Genomic DNA, 14202 nt, shown 5'->3' with positions numbered 1-14202 from the left:
CACAGCCTTCGTGTGATATATTTTGAGACAGTAACCAATGCATAGCCTGACGTTGCATTTACGACAGTAGAAACTTGTTTCTTTGTGTACCTTTTTCTGCTGCTTTCGTATGAGATGGTAGAAAGTCAGTGCCTATTCTGCACAATCAACGCATCGCTTACTGCAGGCTATCACAGCATAAGGCTTAGTTACTTCCACATTTCCCCTGACACAAACTTTGACAGTTACTGCATTGTGAACAGTGCTTAGGGGGCTAATCATCCTTGTACTTAACCACAATTATTTTGCCTTTATGTCACACAGGTATTGTTGAACCACGATGAAGCTTCACACAAATAAAATCCACCATTCATATCATGCTGGTTCAGTCGTACAATGCTGTATCATGTATCAGTTTCACTTTCCTTGTCAATGTCTGATGACTAATCACACATCATCATTACCATATCTCGATTCAATCAATGGTTAGGTTTCAATTCATTCTATAACTGCCTTTACAAAATTTTTTTTTGCCATTGTGTTTTTCATTACAGAACCCACCCCACTCATGAATACTGATGTGTTACCTTTGCATCACCATAAAGTGGCAGAAAGCATAGAAATATTTTTGTTTTTTGCAGCATGATGTTATTTCATCCACTACATAACAGCAGAATACTGTCCCTAGAGTTATTCAAGCTTAATAAACTAAGTCTGATTCAAGTTTAACCATACTTGCAAAGAATTCTGTCCCATGTCATGCCTTGGATGAATGCCAAGGAGGTTAATTCTGTTGATGAGACTATTTATGTCTGGATCGGTGTTGAAAATGGTATAAAGGATTTAACTATTGGTTGCTCTGCTGGTTTAGCCAAGACACATCATCAAGGAGTGCATATATCACCTCTTAAAGAAATAAACCCTTGAGTGATGAGCCCTGAACATTAAGTTTTGATCAAAGTTAAATTCCCTTCTCATGCAAAAGACCAAGTTTGAGATTCACTGTACCTGGGCCAAATATTATATAAACAAAACCTTTTAGGAGAATTAGTCAAAATTATTTCTTGAAAATTCCAGCCACCCCACACAGAACTTTCTTCTCTTTCTGATAATCTACCCTTTTCCATGGTTAAAAATAGCAGAGTCTAACAATATTAACTCTTCAAATGCCAAGACTTACCTGAAACAATCACTGGAGTATTTACAAACTAATAGGGTTCCTGGCCCAGAGATTGCTGACCGAGGTTTTATTTGTCTGTGGGGGGTCATCATGAGCCTCTATATCTGCCAATGTCAAACACTACTCACCCCATTAACAAACTTAATCCCTCTTTAAAATCTGTCCTTAACTATTCTCCTTCTAAAACATAAAGAAGACTACAATGAGTGTTTGAATTATGGTCCAATTTCCCCGATGAATATGAAAGTGGAATATCTGGCTAAACAGCAGCAAGATACATGCAGTCTGTTACTCTTGAAACAAACATCCCCCACAACCAATCAGCCTGGTTTTATTAGAACACAACAAGCTAAAGACAATGTCTGTCTGATCAAGACAGGATATACATTGCCCAAGATAACTTACTGTTATTCTTATTAATTCAAATACCTCCTTCCCTGTCCAAACTGTGAATGGTAACTAGCAATGCTGACATGCCTATTATTCTTAATTCTTTTTAATCTTTCACTCAAACTCCATAGGTGTTGCATTAGTTAATGACCCCAGTCACAACGTATTTAACTAGAAAAAAAATCTTTGTGCAGGTGACATTTTACTTTTCTTGAAGTAATGATCCAAGTGATATTTCCCGTATTCTAAAAGGATTTAATTTCTGCAAGCATCTTTCCAGTTACAAGATAAACTGGTCAAAATCTGTTCTACCCAACCCCCACTTTTTTCAGTAAATGTGGTTCCTTCCTTCTCTCCAATCCTTTGCTATTTCAATTAATTACTTAGATTCAGACATTTCTCCCTTTTGCTGGATACCATTGCTCATAATTACTGCTAGATCTTTAATAGTGTCAGAGATTCAATGACTTACTTGGTTATTCTGGCGTTTGTGATTCAGGTACTGACTGGAGAATGTAAAAATAAATATTCACTTCTTGTCTCAATTTTGTTAGTACTATTTTATTACCATAGTATTCCAAATACCATAACTGCTTTAGCGTTGTAACTCTCACTGCATCTTCTTCTTCTTTCAGCTGCTCCCGTTAAGGGTTGCCACAGCAGATCATCTTTTTCCATATTACTCTCACTGTACCACTCGGAGTATTTATACCAGTATATCTGAGTGAGGAATCACAGCAGCAGCTGATCGGAAAGAGAAATATCGGTATACAGCATGAAGCAGACGCTGCCTGAGCCACAGCAAAACGCATTAGAGACTTCCCAGTATGGACTTCGCGGTTTAGAAAAGGTTTCATCCCAAGAACTATAAACGCACTCAATCAGTCCATCAAGTGCTCCTTGTAGAACTGTTTACTTATAAGTACAATTACTTGTACTTAAACTTGCACTACAGTTATAATATTGCAGAACCTGCGCCACTTTATAAAGCGCATATTTACATATGATGACGGTATTCATTTTTAAGATGAAATGCAGCAAAATATGTTGATTATATTATACAGATAAAACTTTAACTTAATTTAAATAATCTGTATTGTTAATAATTAAACATGTGAGGGCACGGTGCCACAGCACTAGCTAGTTCAGGGATTGTTCCTGCATTGCGTTGTATTCTTGCTGGTGCTGACGCGACACTGGAATGCTAGACAGGTAGAATAATTAAACATGTACAGTAATCCCTCACCTATCGCGGGGATTACGTTCCAGAGCCCCCCGCGATAGGTGAAAATCCGCGAAGTAGCGACCTATATTTATTTTATTATTTATACATATTTTAAGGCTTTATAAACCCTTCCCACACTCTTATAAACCTTTCTCACTCTCTTGTTAACCTTTCTCACGCTCTTATAAACACTTCCTTTGCTCTTAAACACTTTCTGCATTCTTAAACACCGCAGACCAACACTGCACACTGCACGCAGCGATCAGACGTCAATGTGTCTGCACTCGCTTTGTGAAGGGGGGCAGCTGAACTCTGAGCAGAGCAGAAATGGACTTTGTGCTGCTTCTGCCAAAATGCCTGCTTGTCGCTCTGCGCGTTCGGAAGGAAGAGGAGGAGTGTGTGTGTGTGGGGGTGTGAGGGCTGAACGCAGGTTCGCTCAAACCCCCCTCCCCGGAGGCGCAGTAGCTCCTGCCACTTCGCATTGTCAAGGGGGTGGGGAGCTGAATGAACACTAAGGAGAAGTGGACTTTGTGCTGGCTTTGTGCTGCTTGTCGCTCTGCGTGTCAATAATTTAAAAGCCTGTACATCACCAATTTTCCTGTCACACTGTCTTGTCTTGCGTGAAGTTAAAATGTTTTATAATAGTGAGATGTTACTCATATCCTTAGCCCGACATCCACATATCATATGTGTTAACAAAGTGTGTTTTATAAGTTTACATGTGTTTAAAGCATGTGGGATGGGTATTTTAAGGCTTAAACTATAAAAATGTTTATTTATATGGTCTTTCTATATCGCGGATTTTCTCCTGTTGCTGATGGGTCTGGAACATAACTTCCGCAATACGCGGGCAATTACTTGTATTTAAAAACCCGCGAAGTCGTGAATCCGCGAAAAGTGAACCGCGAAGTAGCAAGGGATTACTGTACTACGAAGATATTTCAATGTTTCTTAAAAGTTTTGCAGAATCGGCGTTTTAAGCTTACAGATGGCTTCACGTCTATATAGCTGATTGTGTGGTGATTGGGTTTTTGGAGAAAGAAAAGTAAGGACAGGAATTGGAGGTTAGTACGTTTGAAAGAGACAGTACTTCTGTAGTAAATTATTTCATCGAAGGTCGCGCATGGCGCCGCAAGCCTCTTGCGTGAGACATGAACAAGCACTGCGCCACCATGTCCCCATGTTTAATAACATGCTTTTATTCCTATCATCATGAAAAAGATATCACGTATACATCTCAGTATTTTAATTATTCAGAGAGCTGTAATATCACGAATGTAATGGATTGTGTGTCCTGTCGGAGAAAGAGAAAGCCCGTTTAAGAAGCAGGTAGTGATTCACACACATAGAGCACATAGAAGATCAAATACAGAAAAAAGCATTTAATGTGCCACTTTAGTTACAATGGGATTTGAGAAACTAGTAAATTAAACGATTTTAAGATGAAGTTTATGATGTTCTACTTTAATGGTAAAATAAACTACGTGATTAAAGTGGAAATTTTTAGATTAAAGTTGACATTTCGTGCTTTTTTCCCCACTGTGTGCCTATTTTTTTTGTCTGTACCCTAATAAGCTTTCATATGACACTCAGACGGTGGACAACGACTCGCCTTTTCACGGTGACTTTGATATGTGATTTCTTTTTTATTTTGGGCACTGTACGACTTTGTGAACTTGAGCCTTCGAGTTTCTCCGATACTCTGTCACTCGATCAACTTCCTTTTGTTGATTATACCACTGTTTAAACCAACGAATAGTACGTTTTTCCTTTGCCTCCACTTGGTATTCGCTGAAATTCTTATATTTCCCCCCGTGCTTTTCCCATTGTCTTTTCACAGAAGGCTATTTATATTGATTTGCATATTCAAAGAGGCGTAATTCTGGGAGGAGTTGGGGCGGGACAGAAGGCACGTGCATGTACGTTACTTTTCACGCTGATCGGGATTTATGTAGTGGAAGAACGTGAAAGTTTGCGTACATACAGAATCCTGCTTCTGGATTTTTCTGTGCGTACGCACATTCCCGCTTTTGTGCTTACACCATGTTATAGTGGGAGTTCTACGCACGGCGTTATACATGAGGCCCAAGATCTTTTGGCTGAACTGAAGTAAAAAGGCCCACTGTAGTTCAAAGATACTCTCAAGGCCTAAATTGCAAAACGATGGATCAACCTCACTGGATAGATTATCCTATCCACAAAACAGGGTGTTATATATCAAGCATCACTTAATTTTGAGACAAACAGCCCCTATGACAAGGCAGGAGGACAGCTGAGAGAGGGAAGGAAAAAAAAAACACCACATATTTGTCAACTCAGACCCCAGTGTTAAAAGCTCGATGGCTATAGAATTGGACCACATATATGCACACCCTGAGAAGTGTCATTCTTTTTCAAGTTGCTGCTTAGTTTCCAAATCTGTACCATTAAAACAAAGATCTTAAAAATATTTGGAATATTAAGGACTATAATTAACCACTACATTATAACCAAATGTAATTTATGAAAAATGTTTTCAGCTACATCAAAAATAAAATGTGGTTTTCAGTTGTGCAAGATAGGTTTCTTAAATAGCAAGATCTGTGCCTGATCAACTATCTGTGACTGTACAGTCCTGTCAGGTTCTTACCTGGTGCTCCGCACACTGTATTAATTGCTGTGGACTGAGAAGACAGCAACTCATCAAGGAGGCGCTGCGCTGTGGGAAGGATCTGACATAAAATAGACAATATCTAAATTAAATCCTGAAACATATTATTTTTTGCATATACTTTTTTAACACTAAGCCCAAATATGTAAAAATAAATGAAAAATAATGCCAACTGCACTTCAGCATCCTCTTACTTGCTGTGGCAATTCACTGATGAGGTACTGGGCAAACTTTTGCAATTGATCTCTCTGCAATCTAGATAGGGACTCTGAAACCGGAGCACGCAGACACACAGCAGATGCCTGTGGCAAAGAAGAAAAAAAATTATGCTTCAACATGAAACTTAACCATACACAGAGAAGTTTATGAAGTGTAATTAATGCCCAAAACAAAAGACATGCTGAGAAATGGTTTACTTAAAAATGTAAAAACTATAAACTGTACTACTATTAAACTCAAAATTCACCTGTGCTTGGACATTGTGTACTCTAACTTTCCTAGCTGAAATAAAATTTTTAAAGCACCTGACGGTGACACTTTTTCAGATTCATAAGCCTTTCTCCAGCAAAATACTGTGTTGCAGACTTACATTGTGTATTCTGAACAGACAAAGTGCCACAACATGGGCACACCACTTGGCCCCAGCTCCACAGGTGCAGCTACAGGAAGTGATGCGGCAGCGGTCAAACATTACAGCAACATTATATGCCCCCTTTGTCTGGACCACTTGAGGAGAAAGAACAGTTGCGCTGAGATGGAAACCTAAGGAATGACACAACAACTGAGAGTTAGAAAGAGTTTATCTAATGTATTCATTGCTACCTGTGATATTCTTATCAAAAAAAAAAAATTAAAAGGCAATTCCACGTATAGCTAAACTAAGACAGACAACAAACCGGTGAATGTCCATAAGCTTACATATTTTCAGTTAAGATTAACTTACCAAACCTCTGTAAGAAAACTCAGAAATTATCACATTCTTTAAAACATTTGATTGTCCCAAGAATAAAACATAGGAGCATAAATAAGCTAGTCGTACTGGGCCCACCACATAATATATACTCCTGCAGACAACCACGAGTGAATTTTGCTTATAACTGGGTGGGAACAATTAGACAGCTCACTGACTATCACATTTCTAAACCAATCCAATGCAATCCAATCCAAGTGTATTGATTTTGAACTGCAAAGAGCAGCATTGCTCTAGTTAACCTGGTCTGAAGGTAAGCAAGTTTATGATTATGAAAAATTGTGCACAGCCGAAAAGTCTCCTAAACAGACCTCTTTTAAATATATGATTATGTCACATGTGCACAGAGCACACTGCATGCATTAAAAACAAACATTATTTGCCTCAAGCAAAAAAACCTCTTTGTAACATCATATTATATATTGGCCTTCAAAGAAATCAATGGACTAGTTGTAAAAGTAAACAATATTTTGTCTCAGGGGATATGTGTGCTTGCTGTTGTTCATAGTTATGCCAATAGTGAAGGAGCTGATGTAAGGTTGAAAGAATTGTCAGCTATGTTCATCAAAATATGAATACGAAGTAAACGATGCATCACGCCCCATCAAAACGACTGCTGTTAATACAGCTGAAAACAAGAGCCACAGGAGATGCAGATTTCCATACTCAAAACACCCAAATCAACAAATATGCCTAACGACACCCATAGAAGTTCAAGGCTGCACACAATCCAACTTCTGACAACACATCTAAATGAATATCACTACCTAATTGGAAATGCAAACACAGCATGCCAAAATACAGCCACAGCATTTTAGCATGATGTATATCCATACACCACAATGCTTATTTAAATTCAGCTTGCTGTTGTTATGCCATATGGTGATGCAATAGTCAAGATGACAGAATAATGGCATAGCAGACAGAAGAACTTCTCAAACAGGTCTACATGTAGATGTAGTGCTCATTACAATGTACAAATTGTATCACTATGCTTCAGTTAACTAATTTTAGCTTCTAATTTTACCTTAGTTGCAAGTCTTTTGTTCAGTTTCTTTTACTCTCTCCCTGAAACTTCAGCAGGAATAAGTGTACTGACTGCAGGAATCTGGGTCAGGTGTTTAATGAAGAAGCCCTGTGGATTTTGCTGCAGCGGATTTCAACGCTACTCACTACAAACTTTTTAAGGAATTGATGATAACAGGACAAACAATGGAACACTAACATGTCCTATATTTCAGGAAGACTTTACAATGAAAGAAATTTACTACTGTGTTTCCCCAAAAATAAGACAGGGTCTTCCATTAATTTTTGCTCCAAAAGATGCACCAGGGCTTATTTTCAGGGGATATATTATATTTATTCATGAACAACAATATACATTTATCCAAATACAGTCATGTCATCTTCTTCTGGAATATCGCCATAACTCTCCACATTCAAACCCTGAATTGCAGCTTGAATTTCTTGCTACGCTTTTAGGATCTTCCAGAATCGATGTGCGTGCTTCGATGTTTGATGAATGGTTTGATGTGGTGAAGCAAAATGCCGACATACAAATGCATTCATGGTGCTTTGATATTCAAGCGTCGCATATTCCCCAAAGTAATGACATGATACATTTTAAAAGCCTCACATACCATCTTCTGTGCCGTCTTTTTTTTTTTTTTTTTGCACCTTTACAATACCATCAGAATGCACGGCAGTGTATTTGAGCCACAGAGAAAAGGAAAATAAGGACATAATGAAAATGTTTATTTTGTGTTTGAAGTAGAAATTTCAGCTTAAACTCGAAATGTCCTCTTTAATCCCGTAGTTTACTTTGTCATTAAAGTAGACCGTCGTAAACATCATCTTAAAACCGACCCAGTTAAATCTCTATGCACTTCTGGGGATTCCTCCTGACCCGACAGCAGCAGCAAGCAATATTGCCACACAGAACACATTAAATTTATAATATTCCAGCTCTCTGCACATTTAGAATTCTTAGATTTATACTTGATATCACTTTCATGATGAAATGCACTAAAATATGTATGTTACATTTTACAGATAAATCATTAACTTTGTTTAAATAATGAATACTACTAATAGTTACACATATGGGGTGGCACGGTGGCACTGCGGTAGCGCTGCTGTCTCGCAGGGAGTCACATCCCTTGTGATTCCTGCCTGGAGTTTGCATGTTTTCCTGGTGGGTTTCCACAGTGGGTTCAGTTTTCCATCCAAAGACATGAAGGTTTGGGGATTTGGTGAAGCTACAATGACGCCAGTGTATGTGTGTTCTTGTGTTCACCTGATGTCCTGTCCAGAGATTTTGTTTCTGTCTTGCACCTATGTTGCTGGAATGGGCGCATCCCTGAACTGATAGATGTAGTCATTAAACATCCGTTTCAGAGATATTGTGGGAAGGTGTCCTCGGAATTTAATGAATGTTTCGGGCATACACGTCGCATCACGTGAAGTATAAACCTGGCCTTAGGCACCTTACTTTTCAGCTGACGATCTTAACTAGGGCTTATATTACAGAGCAGCCGGAAAATCATGCTAGGGCTTATTTTCGGAGTAGGTCTTTTTCGGGGAAACACGGTACGTGTAGGAAACACTACTAATTCTATGACAAGTGATCATAAGTTAACGTCACGCGAGATAAGGCAGTGAGATAAAAGGACAGCTGCTGTATAGGCTTTTAAATGATTGACGCGTAGCACGACAAGTAGATCATGCAGCTCGGTTAGACCGCATTTCCTCAGCGTGCATTCAGCCCACCCTCACTTGACAACGTGAGCCGCAGAGACGCGAAGTGGCTGGAGCACAGCACACCCAGGCAGGGGGCAAAAGCCCCCTAGTTTTTTATTAAAAAAAAAAAAAAAAAAAAAAAAACTTTGTTCTTGCAGCTTACTATAGAGTTCTATGGAACCCTGGGTCCATGTGTGATAGAAAAGTCTCAACATTTACCAAAGATGTCCATTTTTCAAACCAATAATGTTACCGAGTATTGACTTGCCTCTTGAGATAACACACATATTGCAAAACACCATATCCAAGTCATTTAAAGAATGAAAAAAGCAAACTATTGTTGCTATATTTAGCCTTTTTAAAAGGAGACCGGCTGCGCACCTTACGTCTTTGCCAGCTTCCTACTCATCTTACTCCGCAGTACCCTTGTTCTCCTTGCCCAGTAGTAATGGGGTTATGATGTTTTTGAATGGGGGTTGGTGGGTGAGGTATAGCGTAACAGGCAATGTAGTAACAAGAATGGATGAGACATTATAGGCATACATCCGGTGCTTAAACAGGAAAAAGGCATGACTGTAAAGAAATAACTTTGACTTTAAAAATACCAACTTACCAAACTTTTCCTTTAAAAAGGATACTCAATTTGACAAAATAGCAATAAGGTGTTTCAAACATTTAGGCAAAAATAGTCTCTTGCTCAGAAAATATCTGCTATTTACAAAATATGAAGAATATCTAAATATGTTCCAACTTGAGCAGGTACTTGCAGTTTTGCAATTAGTGGTATTGTTTTTCCCCTTCAAGACTGCTAAACTCACAATTGCAGCTTTTGTAGTGTATTACAGTGTAACTTTTTGCAAAGAATTCATACATTAACAACTGTATTAAAAGAAAAAAAATGGCTCACATTCAATACAAAAAACTGTAGGAACATAACTGCCTCCGTCCTGTCATACCAAAACGTATTAACAGTGTTGATTAGTTCTCTGTGAATGTAGTAAGCCAGCTACAAAACTGTGCTTTAATAATATTTTATTTATACTGTATAGCATTACATGCGAGTCCAAAAACAAAACAGATCTTGTGACATAATATCCACTGCACTTTGGAAAACAATATTCTCTCTTTATAATTGCTACAAGTATTATTCTGCTTCCTTTCACTTAATGTATACCTCACTATGCCTTTCTATACTTAAATGCATTAATAACATTTGTGAGCTCAGTTTTTGCTGGTACTCTGATACTATGGGTAACCACAGTCCCCTACAATTAAAGTACAGGGTGAGCCAAAAAGAAGTACCACATTTCAAATTTTTATTCTACCAAAACGCTAAAAGATAAAATAAATTTCATTATGACACAAGAAAGGGTATACAAAATAGATTTTTTTTTCACTGTGTTATAAAAATGATGTCTTCAAGGTGGTGGCCATCATTAGTGAAACATTCTTCAAGATGATTTCTGAACGCTTGCACAACTCATTCGGCTATTTCAAGGGGAATAGTGGCGATTTTGTGGCAAACAGCGTACTTGAGGACTTCAAGGTTTTGAAGTCAGTGTGTGTATACCTTTGACTGGAGATAGCCCCACAAGTAGAAATCGCACGGAGCAAGATCAGGCGAACATGAAGGCCACCCAACATCGCTGCGCAGGGAGATCAGCTTCCTCAGAAACATCTCCCGCAAAACTTGCATGGATCTCCACACCCTATGAGCTATTGCGCCATCCTGTTGAAACCAGGCATCCACCACATCCATTTCTTCCAGTTGGGGCCACAAAAAGTTCTCTAGCATTTCAATGTAATGTTCTGAAGTGACATGTCCTCCTTTTGCCGGGCGTCTGGTAACCCTAACTAAGGTAGAAGCATGTTTGTGCACTGAACGTCTAGGAGACTGCAAGCTGCCCTTACAGCTTGGATGTTTTCAGGCATTCGTAAAGTCCGAGGACGGCCTGATGATTTTCTGTTCAATGTTGTACTAAATTTAGCCACTCACTGAAGAATTGTTTTCCAATTTGGGATATCACCCTTAATAGGAATGCTGAAGTACGTTAAGAAGGCGCGCTGCGCAGTGAAGACAAATTCATTGTTTTTGAAGAACGCTTTGAGAGCAAAAGCATGGTGCGCACTGGACCAAGGCGTGTTGCCAACTGAAAACTACATGGGATCGCCTATCAAAGGTCCCCCAACCCAACCCACTTGGCTGCCTCTACCTCACGCAATGACCTTGAGTAGTACTTCATTTTGGCTCACCTTGTATAATTAATTTATTTGATGCTGGAAAATGTGTAATGAGTATGGCAGCAAAGTCACTATATGACAGCCAAACAGACTGATAGATTTAAAGTGACTGTATGTACCCTGCTATCTTGACTGTATATATATTAAACTCCACATGCTACCCTGTTGTTTTAACAAAATACTGCCTACATAGTTCAGTAGTACACTCTCTACCAATTTTAGCATTTAGTTTTGACCTTGTTTTCATTTTAACAATTTGTTGATTAAAGTCAAACACAGGTAAAAAAAAACAAAAAAACTATTAACTGAAATTAAACCTATACAGATGTTATGTTTACAATAGGTTTTTTTAAAATGTCCAAAAATCTTCTCTATGAACTAATATAATTATTTTGAATAATTACCTCAAAATATATATGCACATCAATTTCAAAAATGAATAATAATAAAAGTGGGTTTAGAAATAAAACAAACTCCTTTCTCTAAATTTTCATTTCAGAGGAACAAAAAAAAATATCTGCTAGTGATCACAAGAAATTATCAGACTTCTATTCCAAAATATTTTGGTATGGTATTTAGAAAACAATGAGTTATAGAAATGCTCAATTCTTGACATTAGCCAATACAAATAAACATACATCTCCCCTCAATTTTTTTACAGACTTTTATATTGTAAATGACTTGACTTTGCACTAGATTATTTTAGAAGTTTGAGAAAAACAAAGCAACATTTAAGACAATGTCTTAATTTGGATATGTTGATAACTATAACAGCTTACTGGAAAAATGTATATTTCTTTTATGACTGACATTCTCAGTAACACATTTTTAAATCATGCGTAATTAACTATTGACCAATATTACAAATATGTTTAAAATAAAGTCTAATCCAATTCCCATTTGATAGCAAGCAATGTACATGGAATGTGCAAAGTTACAAACTGATCAGAGCAGCATTTGCAAAATTAAAATACGCCAGCATTTTAAAACAGTAGCACTGCTATAAACAGTTCTACTCTGAAATCTACATTGCATATTTTATGAATAATTACTAATGCAGGTCTTACCAATTTGTAGGGGATCTCTGACAGCCTTCATTCTGTAAAGTTGCTCTCCCCGCTGGAACTCATCTGCACTGCCATTTGCCAGACAGGAATAAAGCCTATTGGAGGAAGAAAAGCCATGACTTGAATTGAAGGATTTCTGTATATTATTCCATAATGATTTAAAATGTCTTGCTTCTCCATAGATGAAAATTTGACCCAACTTTATTACCTCATGTAACTCCAATATGGTCTCTTAATTTAATGAAGGCTACAGTATTTACACAAAACCTAGAAGTAAATAACTGTAAAGGTGACAAGGAAGTCAAGTGACTGTTTTCATTAAGTGCACAACCCCGCAATCCATTCAACAGACCACATCTTCAATGATAATATCATGTCTAATAAAATAGGTTTAGGTTTATTTGTCATATACAGGTTAACACAGGGTCAACATGCAATGAAATGTGTATAATGAGAAAAACAAGTCACTCAGCTTAGATCCAATAAAGCTAAAAAATAATTAAAAATAATTTAAAAAAAAAAAAAAAATTACAAGTTAAAAATAGACTAGCTATATAAAATAAAATGTGTACATTTTAAAAGAAGTTATAGAGCAATATGAGTTGAATGAGCAGCAAGTACAATGACAGTTATTGCACAGATAATGTTTTATAAGTACAGATGCATATTCCATAAAGTGCAGATGCATGTTCCAGTCACTATTCAGAGTGTGTGCAGGTACAGTTTGTGTGTGAGTAGTGCAATGTAGATGTAATGCAATGTAGGTGTAATTTAAGTGTATGTAAGTGTTCAGGTGTTGCTGTTGAGGAGTCGAATGGCCTGGTGGTAAAAACTGATCTTAAGTCTTGTAGTCCGAGCAGCCAGATTCCTGTATCGTCTGCCAGATGGTAACAAGGAGAACAGCTGGTGTGCTGGATGGCTGTGGTCCTTTATGATGCTGCTTGTCTTATGCAAGCACCGATGGAGGTAAATGTCTTCAATGGCAGGGAGACTCTTGCCCGTGATGTGCTCTGCTGCCTTCACCACTCTCTGTAGTGATTTTCGGCTGCTGGCAGAGCAGCTCCCATACCAGACAGTAATGCAGCCCGTCAGCAGACTCTCGACCACACTCCTGTAAAAGTTTGAGGTGATGTTGGCATTCATGCCAAAACTTCCTCAGCGTCCTCAGGAAGTAGAGCCGCTGGCGAGCTTTCTTGACCACAGTGTCTATGTGAAGGGTCCATGAGAGATCCTCGGTGATGTTTACTCCGAGAACTTGAAGCTGTTACCCCTTTCAACTTCTACGCCGCTGATATGTAGATGGCCTGGTGTTCTCCGCCTTGCTGTTTCCGATAGTCCACGATCATCTCCTTGGTTTTGCTGACGTTAAGAGACAAGTTGTTATCCAGGCACCAATTACTCAGTGCCAGCACCTCTTCTCTGTAGGCCGTCTCATCGTTGTCAGTGATAAGGCCTATGATGGACAGTTTGACATCCGTGGCAGAGCGACGGGCACTGAGCAGGCTCCTGTCAATAATGGAGAATCCACTGCATCCACTAAACAGTGTCATCTCCAGACAGAGGAGCAGCTTCAGCGTCAGACTGCTGTCAATGTCTTATTCCATTCACAAACTGAGGAGATTGTTCCTCCTCCACACTATGCGACTCTTCAATTCCACTTTGGGGGATCAAACGTTAAAATTATACAAAGTTATTGTCTGTCTGTATACCTGCATTGTTATCGGCATTGTTATCACTCTTTAATTTAATATTGTTCTTTAT

The 14202-nt window shown here is 38.3% G+C and overlaps 1 protein-coding gene across 1 annotated transcript in view; it reads right to left on the bottom strand.

The window, feature by feature from the left end:
* Window positions 1-14202, bottom strand: part of zswim8 (zinc finger, SWIM-type containing 8) — a 105284-nt gene that overhangs the window by 68622 nt on the left and 22460 nt on the right. The window contains 4 exon segments of the mRNA XM_051923344.1: window positions 5404-5485; window positions 5619-5726; window positions 6014-6186; window positions 12442-12536. Coding sequence (XP_051779304.1) covers window positions 5404-5485; window positions 5619-5726; window positions 6014-6186; window positions 12442-12536 — 458 coding nt within the window.

This window comes from Erpetoichthys calabaricus, chromosome 2 (assembly GCF_900747795.2).
Source record: "Erpetoichthys calabaricus chromosome 2, fErpCal1.3, whole genome shotgun sequence".
Lineage (NCBI taxonomy): Eukaryota > Metazoa > Chordata > Cladistia > Polypteriformes > Polypteridae > Erpetoichthys > Erpetoichthys calabaricus.
This window is presented reverse-complemented; position numbering and strand designations above follow the sequence as displayed.